Below are 21,912 nucleotides of genomic sequence, written 5' to 3'. Positions count from 1 at the left end.
CACGCGCCGGTGAGGGGACATTAGGGGCCGGGCACGGGCCCTCTGGGCACCTAGATCTGAGGTCGATCTGAGGCCTGGGGCGACAGCCCGCAGCATAGCCGAAGCGGGCACTGGGAGAGCCCCAGCCGGGTGCCCCACGTGGAGGTGGGGAGAGGGCTGACCATCTGCCCGCAAGGCGGCGATCGGGGGGCAGTGTTCGGGCCCCCGGCGGAAGGCTGTAGGGGCCGGTCGGGGTGAAGAGGAGGGTCCGGGCCCAGGCAATACAGGAGGCCCGGCGTCAGCCCGTCCAACATAGCCTTCAGCCAGGGAGGAGCACCATACCCTCCCACGAGGGTGGGAGCCACATCAAGGGAGTGTCCGGCGCCACAGACTCGGGGGGCAGGTAGTCGGGCCCCCGGCGTGCGGAGACCCAGGATCGGAGAGCAGACAAAGTGAGACGGTGCGGACGGCGGAGGGGCGGCCAGGGCCTTGGACGGCCATCGTAGCCAGACTGGGCAGAGGTGTGAGGAGTCACGCCAGGAGCAGATTCCACGGTCGTCACACGGAGGAGCCTCCAGGAGGGTCAGAGACGGCCGGACACACGCAACACACGAAGTAGTGGAGTGCAAGGAGTGAGGAGGCTGGGGACGATGTCATCAAGTGGTCGCAGAGGGACACGCACGATACACGACATGTTGACCAAAGGCTCAACGAAAGGGGAAAAGAGCCCGGACAAACCGACAACATCCACGCCACCCAAGGAGAAAGACCATGAAGGGGGGTATGCCCCAGCTACGAAATCTTTTATGGAGTCTCTTTTTGCCTCCCTGAAGGAGGACATCCAAACCCTCAGGCAGGACATGGAAGGAGGCTACAAGGAGCTACGTAAGGATGTGGATGAGCTGGGAGAGCGGGTGGAGGCGGTAGAGACCTCCGGACATGCTAGAGACGAGGAGGTGGACATTTTGAGACAAGAAATCATCAGACTGCATGAACAGCAGACGGACCTGTAAGCGCACACCGAAGACCTCGAGAACCGCTCGAGACGCAATAACATTAGGGTTCGACATGTGCCGTCTAAGGCGGAGGGGGAAGCCGTCACTCTGTACCTGCAGGAGTTGTTTCGGGAAATTCTGCAGGAGAAAGAGGAATTTGTGATTCGCATTGACAGGGCTCACAGGGTGGGTCTCCCCCGCAGGGCACCTGCTCCTCCCCCGGACATTCTGCCATTTTTACCGGACTACCCTCTCAAAGAACGCATCTTGCAGGCGGCAAGGAGAGCGCAACCTGTCAACTTCAGGGGTCACACGGTGGAGCTCTTCCAGGATCTCTCCGCAATCACCCTACAGAAATGGAGAGTATTCAAGGTGGCCACCACCTTCTTGCGGGAAAAGGGGGTCCCCTACTCCTGGGGCCACCCATTCAGACTTATATTTAAATGGAACGGCTCCCTCCACCAATTGAGGTCGCTAAAGGACACCTGCTCTCTGTTGGGTATCCAGCCGGAGAAGAACGAGTCGGATGACGAAAACGAACCACGATTCTCGCGGTCGGCGCCATCGCAATCGCCCAGGGACGGATGGCAGAAAGTGAGGCGGCATCGCGCGGCCAAGAAAGGATTCAAACCTGACCCAGAAAACAGTGGCGCAAGGCCACGCAGCAGCACTTCAGGCAGTCTCCATGGACACAGGAGCCGAATAGGGGATCCAGGACTCTGCCCGTGATTTTTCACAGCACCACACTGGGGGGGCGGGACGGGGGGCCTCAAGGCCACCATTGCCACACATTCCCTTCCACTGACAATTTACCACAGGCCTGGACTGTTGCTGAATAGGCCTGGGACAATGTTCACCAGTTGGGGATCGGGAGTTGGGGTTGGGGAGGGGAGGGTGGAGGGGGATGGCAGGGGCAGGGAGCTGGCTCAAGGGGGGGGTTCACTTGGGGTCAAGGGAGTTCTGGGGTGGGGGGGTTCCGTTGTGTTCGTTTCAGGGAGACAAGAGGGACAGGGACACGACGGGGCTCCGCTTGGGGGTTTGTGGCGGTGGACACAAGAGCCCGGGGGCGCGTCAGGCACAGGCAAGGTAATAGCGGGATAGGGCCTAGTCCCCCAAATGGCGTCTGAAGCTTTGCAGGTACTAACCCTAAACGTTAAGGGTCTCAACAACCCCATCAAAAGGCGCGCAGTACTCTCGTATCTGGAGACCTCTGGAGCGGCAATTTGTCTTCTACAGGAGACACATTTGCTGGCGAAGGACTGGCATCGTATGCGATCCAGGGCCTTCCCGACGCAACTCTACTCCTCCACTATGGAGAAGAAGCTGGGGTGGCCATTCTGTTCGCTAAGCACTTCAAGGGCCAGGTACGAGACAAGGTGGCAGAAATCAAAGGCAGACTGTTGGCTCATACTGTTAGCATTGGCAATGTGGAGTTTACGGTGGGGTCCATCTACGCGCCCAACACCAAGCAAGAATCGTTCCTCACGGGGGCGTTGTGGGAGGTTTTAGGGGCAGATGCACGATACACAGTGGTGGGTGGGGACCTAAACCTGGTGATGGATAATGTGACAGACAGGTCGGGGCACAGATTTGGCGACTCCGGTGCTCTCTCTACAGAGGGGAAGCGCTGGCTCGCTAGCAGAGGCTTCCTGGATCTATGGAGGGAGATACATCACACGGCTCCAGGGTACACATTTTATTCCCATGTACATCGAACATATGCCAGGATAGATCACTTTCTGAGTTCGACAGACATGGACCCTATGGTAAGGGACGTGGAGGTCACCCCGGCGGCCCTCTCCGATCACGACGCAATACTACTACACCTGCAAGTCCCTCGCATATGCTCACATAAGGGTAGGTGGCGGCTCAGGGAGACCCTGCTAACACGTAAGGGGGTCGCGCAGCAACTCTCACAAAATATATCGGACTACCTAAGCAGAAATGACACTGGGGAGGTAACCATGTCCGCGGTATGGGGTGCACTAAAGGCAGTGGTCAAGGGGGAACTGATGGCGATTTCGGCCGCAGATAACAGGGAGCGAAAAGAAAGACGCCAGGAACTAACCGCACAGGTACTAGATCTAGAGCGAGTGCATTGTCGGACGGGGCCCCCCGGATATGGCGTAAACTGAAGGCTGCTAGAGCGCAACTTGCAAGTCTCGACTTGGACAGAGTAGAATACGCGGCGCTACGCCTCAAGCACACTTACTATGTGGGGGGGGATAGGACGGGTCGCCTGCTGGCCAGCAAACTCAAAGCGAAAACGGTTAAGGCCAAGATACAAGTCATCCGCGAGGACGGCGGAAGAGAACACTGCGAAGACAAGCACATAGCCGAGGCTTTCTGGGCATTTTACGCCAAGCTATATGAGGCCGATTCGGCCTCGGAGAAGGAGGTTGGGACAGAGTATTTAAACGAGGCCAACGTAACCGTAACGCAAACTCTGAAGCGCTAGACGCCCCCATCCGCTTGGAGGAGGCGGTCTCAGCTATTGCGCGCCTTAAACCACTCAAGGGGCCAGGCCCAGATGGGTTCTCCGCGGGTTTTTACAAAGCCTTTTGCCATCTCCTCGCCCCGGTGTTAACAAAACTCTTTAACTAATTTCAGGGCCCAGGCTCGATCCCACAAGAGATGCTCGAGGCGGACATTATCGTCCTGCCAAAACCCGGAAAAGACGCCTCTCAATGTGCGGCATATCGGCCAATATCGCTTCTGAATATTGATCTGAAGCTTTTCACCGGAATCTTGGCTACAAGGCTGGGGCCGTGCCTCCCGGGCATAATTGATCCAGACCAGGCGGGATTTATACCCTCACGCCAATGGGCAGATAACACCAAAACGCCTGATGCACGTGATTGATAAGGCCCACTACAATGACTCAGATGCAGCCCTACTGTCTGTCGACGCTAAAAAAGCGTTTGACAGAGTGGACTGGATACACCTAGATAGGACGCTATCGAGATTCAGGCTAGGGGAGAGATTCAGAGCCTGGGTGGCGCGCTGTTACGCGACCCCCCCAGGCGACAATTAGGGTGAACGGGACGAGCTCCAAGCTGCTGGACATCCGCCGGGGCACGCGGCAGGGCTGCCCTCTCTCGCCGCTGCTATTTGCCCTTTATATGGAACCGTTCGCCCAAAGGGTACGAGACAACCAGAACATCAAGGGTATCACCTTCTGCGGCGAGGAGCAGACCATCAGCTTATACACGGACGACATTCTGGTCGCCGTTGAGAACCCAAGGGTCTCAATTCCAGCATTTCTGAGTGAAATGGAGCAGTTTGGGAAGGTTTCGGGCTTTAAAATGAACATCCGGAAATCTGTGCTCCTTCGCTAGGGTCCAATGCGCGACAGCTTAATAGAGGCTCGCTCCAGATCGGAGGGCTACGGGAAAGATTGGAACATATTTGGGGTTTGACTTGTCTCCCTCGACGGCCCAAACGGTGGAAAGTAACTATAGCAAGCTCCTTCAGCACATTCAGGGGGATATCCTTCGATGGCGACACCAATCGCTGTCATGGCTCGGCCGAGTGGCCGCTGTCAAAATGTCCGTGCTGCTGAGGGTGCGTTATCTGTTTCAGACCATCCCGGTCACTCCCCCACTGGGCATGATTAAAAAACTACAAGACGTCATCCAGCACTATGTCTGGGCAGGAAAACGCCCTAGAATGAGGCGTAATCTCCTCTCGCGGACGCATGCCGAGGGGGGGCTGGGGGTCCCCAACCTGCATCGTTACTTCCAGGCAGCCCAGCTACGCTACCTTTTAGAATGGTCCAGACCGACTTCAGAGAAACGATGGCTGTTTCAAGATCGGGCAATGGCGGGAATGCCACTTTGGCGGGTCCCATTCCTGGCAAGACGTGATTGACCAAATAATTGGTGTGGAGAGGATCACCTATCCACAAAGATGCGCGCTCAATTTCCAGTGAAACTCCAAGGTTTCTTCACTATCTTCAATTCTTGAAAGTAACGTAAATCCACAATTCAGATAATTATTTCACCATGTTTATTCTGAAGGTTTCATCAGTTCATAATACTTTTCTTATGATATACATCCACAATTCATGACGGTCTTGCAAAATACCCAATGCATTTCCGGTCCATCAGCAGCGACCCTTCATCAGGGGTCTGTAGAGTAAATAATACAGGACCAAATTATAGACTCCACTCTACTAATAACAAAGCGCTACGAGTTTTTACGCGCCAACATGACAGCTTTTAAAAGTGCAAAGCGAAATTATCCAAAGTGACTGCCAGTGTATACATGCACGTTGTGAAAACATGAAAGTACTCAAAAGTGCAACGAAACCGTAATAAAGTGCAAGAAAGAGACGAACGCCTTCAAGATTCCCAAGATGAACGAAGTACTCTGTCTGTGAACGTAAAATACGGGCGGAAAATACAAACTACACATTTTCCATAATAAGCGAAAAAGAAACAAGGAAAAACGGCAATCTAAATGTTAAAAAACAAACATACTGCAGCATGCGGTACAGGGTTATACAAGACTTACATCGGCGACCGGGCGAGCCCTGTCTTGGCGTTCCGTTTGTTAACCAAGTGTGTGGACATGCAAACAGCGTCAGCGTGTGGAGATAAAACAAAACGGAATGACGTGAAAACCCTAGTCACGTGTTAAGGAACATGATGACTTCGACCCAAAGCAAAGCAATAGAAAAAAGACACCGCGTATGTGTCAGTGTAGAAAAAAGCTGCTATATAAGCAGCGCTCGTGAAAGAACTCGGAATAGATATATGGCATGCTATATACATTTACCCCTAGTGTACTTTGTGTGGAGCTCCAAACAAAATCTACAATTTGTAAAACATATTTAGGAAAATCAAATATGATAAATGCACAAATATAGAATACGGTGGGGAAACCAATGATAAAGAGCAAGGTTTAACAGGGACAAGAATATAGAATCAGCCAATCCTACAACCGAATATCAATCTAATCTACAAAAAATCATAGATCATGCGTTTGAAATGAACTGGATTAATGAAAAAACGAAAAAATTCTTTGAGATCAAATATCCAAGAAGACCGCAACTGTACATGTTGCCAAAAATCCATAAGGATCCCACCAATCCTCCCTTTAGACCCATAGTATCGGCGTGCGGGTCCATCTCTGAACCGATTGAGAAATTCGTGGACAAGTTTCTTCAACTAATTGTGCAGAAAAGCACAACATACATCAAAGACACTACAGCTTTTTTGAACTTGTTGGATTCTATTGAATTAGAACCTCAAGAAACATACTGGTTATGCACTATTGATGTGATTGCACTTTATACTTCTATCCCTCATAATGAGGGGATGGATGCTCTTGAATGGAGTCTTTTGAACAGCGACTTGGAGGAAACCAAAAAACTTTTCATCTTAGAATTAATGCAATTTGCATTATATCACAGTTATTTTGAATGGAAAGGAAAATTCTTCAACCAATGTAATGGTACTTCGATGGGCTTTGGGGGGGCTCCCTCATATGCTAACATCTACATGTCAAAATTCAAGACAGATCATATTCTGAACAACTCTACGTGGACAGATGGCCTTGTGTCCTTTAAACGATACATCGACGATATATTCCTAATATGTAAAGGCTCAAAATCTAATCTTGAGAAGAATATCACAGTGATCAATACACACAATGATCAGATCAAGTTCACCCATGTCATTGAGAAAGAGTCTATAGCTTTTCTAGACGTGAGAGTTATCCTGCAGAATAATACACTCAGCACGAAAGTACACATTAAATAGACCGATAAAAATTCAAGTCTCTTGTTCCAGAGTTTTCATCCTGAGAATCTAAAAGCACATTTACCAACGTCTCAATACATCAGACTAAAAAGAATCACAAAGAATGAAGAAGATCTTGCTGTGTCATTCAAAAAACAAACTAACAAATATCGACTACGGGGTTATCCTTAAGAAATTTTGGACGATTCTCTCAAAAAAGTGATCGCAATAACCAGAAAAGACTTACTTAAGGATCACAAGAAACCAACAGATAACAAAAAAACTGTTTGCATTCTAAAATATTCCACTGAGTCGACGAAAATTAAAAACATTCTTAAACGACATTGGTCGTTGATTCACATGGAACCAGACCTCAAAGACTCTACAATGAGAAAATTACTTTTGCATTTCAAAGGTCCAAGAACCTAAAAGAAATTCTAGATACTCCAACAAAAGACAAAACAATGCATAAAGGCATGCTGAAATGCCTAAACTGTAAACATTGTAATAATGTGATCGTCGGGCATAAGTTAATTCATCCAACTAAAGGGACTGAAATTGACTTGAAACACACAAGCACTTGTGACACAACCACTGTATATATGCCATCAAATGCCCATGTGGCAAAATATACGTGGGTCAAACGGAACGGAAAATAAAAGTTCGGATCACTGAACATAAAAGTAATATTCGTTTAATGAACACAAAATCAACCATTGCCAACCATTGGCTGGAAGCCCGTCATCAAATTTCTCAATTGAGATTCACGGTTCTGGAGGTGGTTCCCCAACGTCGTGATATGGATCCGACAAAACTCAGACTCAGATCGGAATATTTCTGGATTAAAAAACTCAATTCCCTACAACCATGGGGGATGAATGATTGGATTGAACATGTTTGTTTCCTGTAATATGTGTTATCATCATTATGATTAGAACTGCGCATTGGCTGATTCTATATTCTTGTCCCTATTAAACCTTGCTCTTTATCATTGGTTTCCCCACCGTATTCTATATTTGTGCATTTATCATATTTGATTTTCCTAAATATGTTTTTCAAATTGTAGATTTTGTTTGGAGCTCCACACAAAGTACTCTAGGGGTAAATGTATATAGCATGCCATATATCTATTCAGAGTTCTATCACGAGCGCTGCTTATATAGCTGCTTTTTTCTACACTGACACATACGCGGTGTCTTTTTTCTATTGCTTTGCTTTGGGTCGAAGTCATCATGTTCCTTAACACGTGACTAGGGTTTTCACGTCATTCCGTTTTGTTTTATCTCCACACGCTGACGCTGTTTGCATGTCCACACACTTGGTTAACAAACGGAACGCCAAGACACGGCTCGCCCGGTCGCCGATGTAAGTCTTGTATAACCCTGTACCGCATGCTGCAGTATGTTTGTTTTTTAACATTTAGATTGCCGTTTTTCCTTGTTTCTTTTTCGCTTATTATGGAAAATGTGTAGTTTGTATTTTCCGCCCGTATTTTACGTTCACAGACAGAGCACTTCTATCTTGGGAATCTTGAAGGCGTTCGTCTCTTTCTTGCACTTTATTACGGTTTTGTTGCACTTTTGAGTACTTTCATGTTTTCACAACGTGCATGTATACACTGGCAGTCACTTTGGATAATTTCGCTTTGCACTTTTAAAAGCTGTCACGTTGGCGCGTAAAAACTCGTAGCGCTTTGTTATTAGTAGAGTGGAGTCTATAATTTGGTCCTGTATTATTTACTCTACAGACCCCTGATGAAGGGTCGCTGCTGATGGACCCGAAATGCATTGGGTATTTTGCAAGACCGTCATGAATTGTGGATGTATATCATAAGAAAAGTATTATGAACTGATGAAACCTTCAGAATAAACATGGTGAAATAATTATCTGAATTGTGGATTTACGTTACTTTCAAGAATTGAAGATAGTGAAGAAACCTTGGAGTTTCACTGGAAATTGAGTGCGCATCTTTGTGGATAGGTGATCCTCTCCACACCAATTATTTAGTTTTGTGCAGACACGGCCAGACTCCGTGTGACAGATGTTGCGCCAACCGACATTCTAAAACTTTTGTTGAACTACTGTACTGAGTGCACTGGGATAACATTGTTCCAAGACGTAATTGACCGGCATATATCAAGAAATCCCCCATCACCAGGACACTCTTGCAAGAGTGGAACGCGGTAGCAACAACTAGAGGCTTCACCTCCTTCCCGTCCCCGATGACGCCACTGTTTGATAACCCGGTACAAAAGGGGGTGGTGATGGACGGAGCATCTGAACCCAGTCAAAAGATCTGGGTTTGATCCATCACCGTTCTTTAGCCCACTCTGCCACCCCAGTTCAGAGATGGCTATATGCAAATCAGTCTGACCCTGTGCCTCATGGGAACAGTCCAGCCCGAACTGCCAATCTATGCCTTCCCTGGACCAGAAACAAGCTTCCGAGGACCGGTTTCTGGCATTACAGCAGTCTTCAGCCCGGCTTGCTTGAATCCAGTGGCAAAGTGAGCAATGGACTCACGTCTGAGCATACCCTGCCACACTTATGGCGGCCAAAGCGGTACAAAAGGGGGTGGTGATGGACGGAGCATCTGAACCAATCAAACACTCACACCCAGTCAAAAGATCTGGGTTTGATCCATCACCGTTCTTTAGCCCACTCTGCCACCCCAGTTCAGACATGGCTATATGCAAATCAGTCTGACCCTGTGCCTCATGGGAACAGTCCAGCCCGAACTGCCAATCCATGCCTTCCCTGTTTGATAACCCGGCGTTCGCCCCGGGGGCGGCCCCCGGCTCCTTTCCTCAATCGCGGCACACGGAATGTCGCTCGGCAGGGCACTTGTTTGACCTGCAGGGCTTTATGACTTTAGAGGCACTCAGAGAGGGTTATGGGATAGATCGTCCACACAACTTCCAGTACTTTCAATTACGACACTGGCTCACTCCCAAAGACGTCGCCCCGCAGGTGGGCCGTTCCCTCACGCCCTTTGAGAAGTGGCTTTTAGCCAAATCTGACGACAAGAGGGCAATTACTGAACTCTATAAACTATTTACCCCACCAGCACCGAAGGTTAGGTCAGCGGGACAGAAACGATGGGAGAAAGAGCTAGGGCGGTCACTCTCGGACAAGGAATGGCACGATATATTTTTCAGGGCACATCATACAGCTCGAAACGTGGCTAGTAGGGAAGCCGCGATCAAAGTGGCTTGTTACTGGCACCTGACTCCGGAACGATTCCACCAGAGTAACCCTAGACGAGACCCTAAGTGCTGGAGGGGATGCGGGCAAACTGGGTCCATGATCCACCTGTTGTGGGAATGCCCAGAGGTGCAAGACTACTGGGAAGAAGTGCTACGAGATATAGACCTGCACTTTGAAACGGAGATTCCACGCTTCCCGGCATACACGATTTTGGGTCTGCCCAACAAACTGACCTTTCCACTCAAATCAATCCGTGGGAAACAGATGGGGTTGGCAATGGGGACAGCGACACAACATATCCTCTCACTGTGGGGCAGCGCACGCAAACCTTCTCACACGGGATGGCTCCACAAAATATGGTTTATGATGGGGATGGAACACATACAGGCCTCTCTCACACAAACTGCGGACACATTCCGGGTGATATGGTCACCTTTGATTGCACTGCTCACCACCAAATTCCATGAGCTGACATGCCCCAAATATCTCAAAGTTCTCAGACTGGTAGATGAGTTCCACAAACCTCTGGAAGTTAAGGGAACAACGAAAAAACAGAGGAGACCCAGGTGAACCCCTAATAATGTCTTGGCAGAACACACCGGAGGTGGGGGGGAAGGGAGGGGGTGGGTGGGACGACAGATACTTCTATTGGGATGGAGGCGGGTAAAGTTTGGGGTTGGGGAGCGGGGTTCTTTGGTGCATCACGTTGTTTAGAAGTAGCATCCTTTGCAAACATGGACGCATGGCCCGAGGCCCTCCGGACTGGGAACACACCGCCGGGATCCTTGAGAGGGGCAGACAGGGGTTGGTGGAATGAACCTGTCCTACTATTGCAATGTACTATTTTGATGCCAATAAAAACAAATTTGATCCCAAAAAAAAGTAGTAGACTTAGACTCAAGTTTTAGTTTGCCTTTGTGAATCAGACCCTGCAAGTCGGTTGCCTTTTGCAGGCACTGTGCCTTTATATGCTGATATTGAAATCTAGCTTCACAATGCTTTTCTCTTTGCAGCTGTGCAGTGACACAAGCCATGAATGTACAGGTAGTAGAAAATGGCCAGTCACTGCAAGTCATGTTTGAGATTGAGACATTCATCTTTAAGGGGCAGCCTGACGTCTATATGTGGTGTGATGTGTCCCTTTGCCCGAAGGATCCATCAACTACCTGCCAGGTAAGTCATGAGGATTGATGCAGAAAAAGAATGTAAATAACTTTTTAAACGTGAGGTGTATGAGCCCTGCTAGAAGCAGGGTTGCGCACAGTCACAGTGAGTTACTGTCATGAACAGTGAAGGGAAGGCACATGTGCAACAAGACACTTGAACATGCAGACGGAATTCTCATCTAGATTATATACCACTAACCTTCATGACTACGATACCTCTTTCTTCATCCCAGTACTTATTGAAGAATTATCCTCCAGCCGCCAATGGTCACACATCCCAAGCTCTTTTTCATTTTCATGGAGGACGCCAGCTATCCTCCTATAAACCCCCACTGCCTCTTTCTTGTGACAATTTTGGGTCTAAGCTAGGCAGATCATTCACTGTCTCTTCAAGACCTTTAGCTTTCTAACAGTGGGCTTACCACTTGGCTTCATTGTCACTCTCATTTGCTTACTTTTTATTGGTATATTGCAGTAGTCTTCATTCCTTTTCATGTGTATGTCTCTTCCTTGGAGCATCGGTGCATTACTTGTGGCCTTCCACATCTCATTTTTGGAGAGTCTTTTTCAGGTTGATTCCTTTTATATTCCTCCCACCCTTTTTCTTCCCACCTTTATTCCTGTTGCTCGCTCCCACCCATCCTGTTTCCCAAAGTCCTCTATCAGATTGTTGATGGAGGTTTGCAGATGGGAAGGGATGCAGGGAGGCTTCTGACTACTGAGACGAGGAAGGAAGATTACAATTAACTAATCTAAATATTACCTCGACATCTCCTTCCTCTTCCCATTCTTTACATATTGAGGATATGCCCAAGCAGTATGTCATAATCACAGTCTGACAGAAACAACCCACAAGATATACTACCAAGACAAAACCATCCCTGGGTGCAGAAAAAAACTATTTTATCATTACTACACTGTATTATAACAAAGACACGGTATGGAAAGTTCAATATCAACCTTACAAAAAATGCCTGCATTACAAGGAAACCATAATTTCAAAACATAATTAAATTCAATGAGTTTCATGTGAGAAACCAGAGAACAGCCCAAGAGGAACCCTAAAGATGTCTACAAACATGACATGACTAAATCACCTCTAGAACACATCTATATTGAACATATAGGTCCTTTGTTCAAATAGTAAGAAATCAAACATGGTGAGTACTTCTAAGTAGATACAAAAGGGTTACAGCCTCTCTTAGTTGATCAAAACATAATATTTAGATCTCTGTCATCAACCTTCCCCGACAGAAAATATTAATTTAACCTCGAGTATGAATCTCACACCTTGACTCTGAAGAGACATTGCCATTCAGAAAGGTTTGAAAATTCCTTAGTTTCTAGTAACAGTTAAAATAACACAATAATAATATTTATAATCCACAAACAAAAACAAATCTACCCTTATACAATCTTAACTATAGATGGGAGCTAGAGATGATTTCATTATCCATACTCCTTGATGTTGAGCATGCTACCAAGAAGAAACTCCTTGTAGATAGGAATTCTGCTGAGTCTCCTAAAGAAGGTAACTTTAAAAAAAGAAAATGGCCATAGTACATTCAAGGAAGGGGAAATACGTGAACCTTTGTCCTCAAGTAGGTAAAACCTTAGAAAACACAAGAGCTGTCTGCAGACCAATAAAGGCTTAAGGTTGCATAATCTTACCAACTGACGATACAAGTCAGGATTCTGCCATCCTGCCACTAGATGTCACTCAAGACATGGCCTATCGATGGTGAGAAGCACCCCCAATGCCCAGATACCCTTAGGGATGACAGTGTTGTGCTATACAAATACTGGTTGATTAACTCACAAGGGCCCTTTGCGACTCGGACCTTGCATCAATATAGCAAAGAATTATTATTATTATTATTATATTTAAGTTTATAAAGCGCTCAGCTACCCGTAGGTTTCCCGGCGCTAAAACCAGCAAAAGGAGAGGGGAAGTCAGAAATAAGAAGGGAGGAAGCTACATGTTGAATAGCCAATTTTTTACCTGTTTGCGAAATCTAAGGTAATTGGGATCTTTTCGTGACTGAAGGGGGAGAGAATTCCAAAGTGAAGCGGCTAGCCAGGCAAAAGAACGGCCTCCCATTCTGGCTTTTCTGATTCTAGGCACTGAGAAAAGGTGTTGGTTAGATGAACGCAGAGTGCGGGGGGCAATGGTGGTGAACCAAGAAAAGTGAGATATGGTGGGGCCAGACCAGTATTTATTTTGTGCATGAGGCAGAGAGCCTTGAATTTCGTGCGGTTTTCAATGCGGAGCCAGTGTAGTGTGCGAAGGGAGTTAGAGGTAGGGGAAGTATTAGGTAGTTTGCAGAGCAGTCGTGCTGCCATATTCTGGACTGTCTGCAGTTTGCGGGTCATCTCTTTGCTGGCACCCAGGAGAAGAATGTTACTGTAGTCTAGTCTAGAAGTGATTAGAGCCTGGACTACAGTTCTCTGGGTATCCACGGGCAGCATCCAGATGATCTTGCGCAACCACTTGATGATTGTGATGCAGGTGGAGGAAGTTTTGACCACATGGCTTTTCATAGACAACTGGTCGTCAAAAACCACTCCTAAGTTGCGTGCTGATTTAGAAGGAGTGGGTGGAGTGCCCATTTGAGCGGGCCAGTGTTGGGGTCCCCATAGAGTGGTATTGTGGCCAAACAGAAGAAGTTCTGTTTTCCCCCATTCAGTTGCAGTTTGCTGTCCAACATCCAAGCTGCGATGTTGCTCAATCCTGAACAGAGGGCGGATGAGGGGGCATGAGAGTCTGAGGAAAGAGAGTAGATGATCTGGGTATCATCTGTGTAGGAGTAAATGGTGAGCCCAGCTTGCTCCGCAATAGACGCCAGAGGTCTGACGTATAAGTTGAAGAGCAAGGGGCTCAGGATGGAACCCTGTGGGACTCTATACGCAGGTGTAAAAGTTTGGGAAGCGGATGAGGAAGAGAAGACTTGGAAGGTGCGGTCGGATAGGAAGCTGACAAGCCAGTTGAGAGCTGAGCCGGTGATGCCAGATGATCGGAGGGCATTGACAAGAATGGGGTGGGAAACCGTGTCAAATGCGGCACTCAGATCAAGCAGAATGAGTGCCACGGTTTCCCCCCTATCAACTCGGTAACGGATGTTTTCCGAGACTCCCAGCAAAGTGGATTCCGTCAAAAAAACGGATCTAAAGCGGGATTGTGACGGATGTAAGATTCCCCTTAACTCAACATGGGTGGAAAGTTGAGCGTTGATGTGCTTTTCTAAGATTTTAGAAAATACCGGAATAAGCGAGATAGGACGGAAATTAGCTGGAATGCTGGGATCGGCATTAGCCTTTTTTAATAAAGGCATTATCATCGCGTGTTTCCATGCGGAGGGTACAGTAGCTTTTCTTAGGGAGGAATTTAGAAGGTCCATGATGAGTTCTAGGGAGGAATTGTCCAGCTTTTTTAGAATTTGGGGGGGAATAGGGTCCAGTGGGGAACCGGATTTGATTTTACTGATGATGTCGGAGAGGGTCTCAATCTTGAGCGGATTCCATGTGTCGATAAGCTGAGTGATCGGAGGACAGGTATCAGATGTGAGCCTAGGGTCACAGGAGAACGTGGGCGAATTCACATCTCCACTTAGTATACTTCATTTCCCTCAACATCCCAGTCCAGGTTTTTGTTCCACTTCCCTAATGCATTATTGTTCTTGTAGTTCCCTCTGTCAGACCCATCATAGATCATGGCCTGGTGGTTGTTCCCAATTCACTAGCTTGGTTCCAAACCCCTTTATATATGCATTCTGGACAATTTTCTGTATCTGTTCCAATCCATACTCTATTCCAGGTTTTCATATTTCTTGTCTTGTGTCTCCTGGTTCCCGTGGTATTTCCTTTTCCAGGCCCCAGTTCAGCCTTCCCTTCATTGGTGGTTCCTTGTTTCCCTACACCTAGTTAAGTCGTTGCACCTGGCTTTCTCCCTGCACATGACTTTCTCCCTGCACCTGTGCTCCTCCCCGGAACCTCCATCTATATCAGCCCTGTGAGCGTAGATTTGTGTAACTTGCAATTGATTTTAGCATGTCCTTGTGTTCTGTTGTGTTCCTGCTGGTGTTAGTACAGGTTTGTTCTTTGATTCTGTTTCCTTTTCACTGAACCCATTTCATTTATTTTGCAATTTGTAGTATCTATTTTCTGTCTTTTGTTTTCTTTCATCTTTGATCCTGTGTTAGTCATTGTTCGTAGTCTCCTGCCTGCACTTTTCTTGATTTGTTCTGTTACATGCAGACTCCCTGCCTTGTGTTTTATGTTCCTGTTTGTCTGCATATTTCCGGTGTGCCTTTTTTGAGTGCATATCTTTCCTAGCCTTGTTTTCAGTATTTCAGCTTGGTGTATTTGAGTCCAGTTTTTGACCCTGATTTCAGTCCTGCTTTTCCTGAGCCCAGTTTCTGTTTTGGTTTTCCATGTTATGTTCCCTGTTGATCGTTCTAGTGTGGTTATATTGTACTTTTGATTGTCTGACCTTCCACAGGTGCCACTTAGACTCCAAGGCTTGTGTCTTTGACACAGAGAACCACTAGCGCTCCTTCCCCATAGGAGCTGCTGGGTGTCTAAATGAACTCTGTGAGATTAATCAGCTCCTTGCTTTTGTATAAGATCACCCCCCCCCCCCCTCACAGATAGATCACTATCCAGGGAGTATACAAACTATCATTCATGCTAGTTTGAATATTGTTTCCCTTGATTCCCTTTGTGTTAGAACTTCTTATTCTATATTTTCCCTTTTCAGACTTTCAGTTTCCTAGTCAAAGCCTGTCCCTGCCTACTTTAGTCCTCAGCCTCTGTGTTCCCTTCCTTTTTAGCCTTCAGGTACCTACTTGTATATGGTTTACACCAGTACTGGGAATCTCACACCCCCTATATTCCCGCCTTGACCCAGGGACACCCAGCTAGGCCCCCTTCAGAAACCTTTGTCAAAAAACTCCTGCATGAATATTGAAACACATGCCATAAAACCATAAATTGTAAGAACGTTTTTCCTTTTGTCATCACTGATATGAGCCAGTTTACAAAATACCTGATCACTAGTTGAAAAACCTGAATTCCCTCTTGGTAACACTAAATGCCTTAGATTAACCAGGCTTCCAAAGTACTCATCAATTCAAGCTGGAGGTATTTATACTAAAAATGTCTTGGATCCTAGAGTGCAAACGCAATCCTTTATTCCAGTTGTCAATGGTTGAATTACTAAAATAACCTCTCATGAATACTCCATAGGACCGAAATGAATATCTCATCTATTTATGATGAATATTTAGGGCTACATTCGTCCAGATTAATTTTTGTGCAAGGAATAAAAGCAGAGTTGCTATTTGCCCACACAAATATTCCTTACTTCAATGTCATTAGCTCTACAATGCATTTGAACTGCTATATCGATGCCAAGAGAAGGGTAAATAAAAAGAAATCCAAGAATAGTATCATATCATGGCCCAAATTGAACAATTTCTCTATGAATCTAGTCTCCACAATGTGTCCACATTCTGCCCCCTCCAAGTTAATTACCAAGTGAAGTTATCACCTTTGATAAAATGGTCATCTCTGCAATTAACTAACTCAGGAAGAACAAAATATATTTCAAACATAATGTGCCATACTCTCAAGTGAAAGTGATGTCACCCTTTGAAGAATGAGAACATGTGGTTATAGAGCGGGCAGACACATGTGTCTTTAGGGACACAGGAAAGTAACTGGAGGAGGGGTACCTTCAGGTTTATGATCAACTCTACTACCAAAACATTTGTAAGGCCCTACTGTGGAAATCAAGTAAGACCTTTTCAAAATACTTTGGTAATGTTTTGACAAAGGTTATATTGGTTCAAAGTAATTCCAATTTCTAGAAAATAATTCAATTTGAGATTGAAAACCAAACCTGCAGGACCATTCATTTTAGGGCGGCAGTCTCTTCGAGAGGCCTTATAAAAGAAAATTCATATATTTAAGATACCTCAGATTTCATCAAGGAAACTGGAGGAATACTTTTTGACAAACAAACACAATGGTGAGCAACACTTGACATTGTCTCCCTCTTTACCAGTATACAACAGGGAAAAGATTTGGAAGTGAATTAACTTTATTTAAAAGACAGGGCACAACCATATCAGGCACCAGCTAAATTCAGTCCTGTCTTTATCCAGAATTGCTTGAAAAAACCTTTTCTTGCTCGGCAATGATTTTTTGCAAGTTAAGGGTACTGCAATGGGTTGTTCTTCTGCCCCTGTAACAGCATTTTCTTGTGTTTTACTCTTATTGTTTTATTATGAACTGGATCACTCTTTAACAAAAATCTTTTTCCGTTTTATTTTTTCTGTTTAACTTTCCTTCTGATCACCCAGACACTTTATTTGCTGATGCCATGATAGATCTCTTATCTATCCTTATTCTTGCATCCTTCCATCATCGATCCCTACTCCTGTTCACTGTTAGTGATTTGAAGAAGGTTCAGAGATGTGTGGGTGAGGAGTTACCTACTCTCAAAAGCTCTCTTTTGGGGGGGTGAGGGTCTGTAACAGCAGATTCCTTACCTTTCAAATCCCCTAAGACTGGATCAGGAACTCTTTCTAGTAGTTTCTCCTGCGTGCCAGCAGGTAGAATTAAGGAGCTCCCTTTACATCCCTTCTGGAAGTAACAACACTGAGCCATTTATTGATGCCACACCAAAACGATGACTTAATTATGTGACCTTTAAAGATTCCTAAAAGTTGCCTCTGAAGAAGGGTGAAGAAGTAAGGAATTGAGAAATGTGGTGTTAAATAAAGTGTCAAAAAGACAGGAAAGTTACTTACCTGCAATTCTAGTTCTCCAAGGGCTTCATAAAAACCATAAGCTCCTAATAAATATACCTGTATACAGATGAACAAAGCTCTTCATGCGAAAAGTGCACTTTACACAGAAGAAAAACTGTCTACATAGCATGTAAGGAGGTTACAGTTGGCCAAAATGCTTTTCACTATCAAAAGGCAGTGATTAAAAACAAAATACTCCCTATTTGTGACCAGAAACATCCGTCACAGACCTTTTATAATAGGAAGCAGGAAGGAGATGGTGTGCAATGGTAGCAGATAGACTGACATAGAAATGGAAGTAAAACTGGTGCTATGCCTGGAAGGGCCTCACCCTTCCACCTCTGTCCCACCATCCCCCACGGTGATAGTTAGGTCAGTTAATTTTTATGAACCCAGGAGGATCCTAGGTGGAAGAGTCAAGTGCACTGCCTAGTACAGCAAGTCCATCCCACTAGAAAAAGACAGACTAGAGAGCAGAAACAGCATCCACTATCACCCAAATCAATTTAGAATGGAAGCCTGTCCTAGTCGGGCAGCAGCTGAGGAGTCCAGATAAAGACATAGGGCCTAATTACGATGTCGGTTGGAAAGCATTCCAACCGACTCCTTGTCGGAATGGTTTCCAACTGACTCAGGTTCGGTGAGTCCAACCGACCGATTATGATCTTTCCGAACACCGATTGGTTGGACTTCGATTAACTTCAATGGGAGCCGATGTTCTGAGCGACAACATAGGCTCACATTGAGAAAAGGGTATTTCCATAAAACCTTGCACCCTGTGGCGGGCACCCAATAGTGCCTGTCACACTGTACATGGTTGTATAGAGCAGTCCCATGGGTACTCCTACAGGCCGCAACCTGAGGCGTCTAAGTGAAGGAGGGCTGCTACGGGCCCCCAAAGTGAGTTTTCAAAGCCATTTCGTGTCGGACAGACCGATTCAGAAAAGCTGTCGAATCCGACATTGTAATATGTCGGTCGGAAATGCAGTCCATAGACCTGTATGATCTGGCTCCAATCAACTCGGAGTGTCTGAATGCCAGTCGGACTGAGTTGGAAAGACTGAACAGTTACCATCTATTGTAACATGGTTGGTCAGAAATGTTTCTCAGTCTGTCGGAAACATGGCTTCGAACAGGGGTTATGAAATTCAGAATGCCATTTGGAGCCTTTCCGACCGACATTCTAATGAGGCCTATAATGTCTCATGAAAGTATGGAAGCATGTCCATGTTGCAGCCTTATAAATCTCTGAAATAGAGACATTCCTTATTAGAGCCACAAAAGCTACATTTCCATGGTGAAGTGAACTTTGGGTCTACCAGATGCAAAAGTGGTAACATAGCAAAAACAATCACCTCCGCTGCCTCATTTCTACTGTTCCGTCCAAGCAGCATTTTAAAGCTCTATTCGCATCCCACATGTAGAGAACTCCCTCTGCTGGTGCCGACGGGTTAGGAAAGGAAGCTGGTAAGGCAACTGCCCAATTGATATAGAAGTCTGAAATTACTTTCTGTTGAAAACCTGGGAGAGTTCTCATCACCATTTGTTCTTAAAGGACACAGTGTAAAGTTCCTGGGAGCCAAATGCCTAAAGTTTGCTTACTTCGTAGGCAGAGGTGAATTGATGCAAAGAGACAGCTTTCCAAGTAGACTTTGGCTTGGGTATAGGATCAAAAGGTGGAACCATTAACTATGTTTAGCACACGTAGTGAGGACGAGAACTAGCAGGATGAAATACGTTCCTAATTCCTTATAGGAAAACGTTCACAAAAGAAATTCCTAAGTTAGAAGTTTTGACAGATTTCCTTTAGGCAGGGATGCTGCTGAATTTAGCTCAAATGATGAAAATTGAAGCAAGGCCTTGCCAAGTGTAGCAGGTAAGAAATCTCTACTTCTTCCTGAACTCTTGAGAGATCACAGTTGTTTTGGATACTCCAGATTCAGTACCTCTTCCATTTAAAAGCATATTATGTTTTTTGGAAGATTATGTTGTTTATTTTAATACTCCAATGCCGTCTTGAGGCAGGTTCAAATATCCATACTGTAAGAATATAGTAATTCAGAAAGCAGGCCAAAAAGTTCAGCAATGGAAGGATCTGCCCCAAATGTGTACAGGAGATCCAGTCTGCATGGCAACCTCCTGCTTGGTCGCTCAAATAGATAAAGAAGGCCCCTGATCCACCAATGACGTGGCTTCTTGGGTGCAATCAAATCATTCTGGCTATTTAACGGTACACTTGAGCAGCACTTTCATGATCCACCATATTGCGAGAAAACACATACAGAATTCTCCAAATCCTGTCCATCAAAATGGCATTCTCATTCAACCCAAGTTAATAGTATCCTGAAGCACAGTCTGAGCATTTGTGTTACCTGCTTCTGTGAACAAGTTGATTTGATAGATACTATGTAGCACATTGGCAGTGACAACCCACTCAGCGTTTTTGGAAAAATAGGCTGTGCAAGTTTGCTTCTGCATCCTGGATCCCTCTAAGATTAGCCGTCTTTTGCTGTCAGCCATCTCAGTGTCAGTTGTACTTCTAGAGGCAGTAGTCAGACGCTTACAGCTAACTGGCTCTGAAACAAAACTTCCAGTCAATTTTCTGGGAACAGATTTACAGAACAGACTTAAAGTTGTGCCTGAGAATTTACAACACCTTTTCCCTCCACTTTGGGCATTTATAACATCCACTGTTGCTCTAGGTATCTACAGCCCACGTAGCTTTTAAAGTGGCCTAAAAGATATGTTTGGAGATACACTGTGAGAATGTTATGCAATTCGAAGTATATGGCTTTTTTTAAATGAAGATGTGCTCCCCTATTAGAACAATTTAAAAGTCGGAACTGATATGGCCATTCCCCTCTTTTGTACTGTATATTACTTCCATGTTGACCGCTGAAGCGCACTCACATGCCCAACTGAGCCTGGCTTACACTAAAGAAAACTGAGTAGAAATAAGTAAGATAGGCAAGCAGGGAGCATATAAGCGGCATTAAGAATCAATGGCTTCCGAGGTATCCTGGAGTGACAGTGAGGGTGAGATGAAGGGAGGACAGAAGCTTCAAAGACACAAACAACTGATTAAAAACCATGAGCTGGAAATCTCCAAGCTGTGGATAGACCTGAATGGTAGCAGAGATACAGGGAAGAAGGGGACCCAGTATCTGCTTCAAAGCCAACAGCTGAAGGCAACCTTCAGTCAAGTATCTTCAGGATGTCACAGAGCTACGAGAAGATCAAGAATTGCGAGAAGGCTTGTAGCTGCTGTGGTATTGATATAAAATTCTTGGACCTACGACGTTCTAATTTGATTAGAAGACTGAAGACATCTCCCTTGTGGTCAAGGAGTCACCCCCCTGTGCAAAAAGCCACCACCAGTAACTTGCCAGTTTGCTTTGCCGATGCTCCTGCAGGAACCTGAAGACTCAGTGACACAGGAACTGGACTTCCAGACTTCTCTGACTCCAATCCAGCTCCACAGCAAAGCTGAGACCTGTGGTAGACACGAGAAACATGGGACCAGACACCCTGGACTTCCTGCATTTTGCTAACTGCATTGACTCCTGAGGTAACTAGCAGTTGTGCATTGGGGTACAAGAAGCCCCAGACCCGAGCGCCAGTTTCACCAAAGTTCAGCCCTCCACACTCCACGAGTGCCACGTGGGGCCTGCTCCTGCATTTCAGCTCAACGCATCTTCCCAGTTGCTAGACTTCTTTTTGAATTTACACCACTGGCCTGGTTGCTCCAGGCTTGCTCCAGCTTCCCTCCAAAGGAGAGGCTCCCCAGACCTTGCTGGTCTGACTCGAAGCCAATCTTCACTTCGTGCGTGGTCTGCGTTTGCCAAGGCTTTTTAGGTCTAATCCGGATACCGACACAGCAGTCAACTAGATCCTTTGTGGGACAGCTTGAATCCAGCTCCTGGTCATTGTCGACGCCTCCTGGTCCTCGTGGCTGCAGAGACAAGCTTCACCTCTTCACATGAAATCAACTCGACTACGCCTGGTTCCT

The 21,912-nt window shown here is 46.1% G+C and overlaps 1 protein-coding gene across 1 annotated transcript in view; it reads left to right on the top strand.

Annotated features, from left to right (window-relative positions):
• Positions 1-21,912, top strand: part of LOC144827857 (uromodulin-like) — a 254,678-nt gene that overhangs the window by 219,301 nt on the left and 13,465 nt on the right. Inside the window, exon 6 of the mRNA XM_078686022.1 lies at positions 10,939-11,098. Within this exon, the coding sequence (XP_078542148.1) occupies positions 10,939-11,098 (160 nt within the window). The remainder of the gene's footprint in view (positions 1-10,938; positions 11,099-21,912) is intronic.

Source organism: Lissotriton helveticus, chromosome 4_1 (genome assembly GCF_964261635.1).
Source record: "Lissotriton helveticus chromosome 4_1, aLisHel1.1, whole genome shotgun sequence".
Taxonomy (NCBI): domain Eukaryota; kingdom Metazoa; phylum Chordata; class Amphibia; order Caudata; family Salamandridae; genus Lissotriton; species Lissotriton helveticus.
Note: the sequence above shows the minus strand (reverse complement) of the source record. Positions and strands in the feature narration are given on the sequence as shown.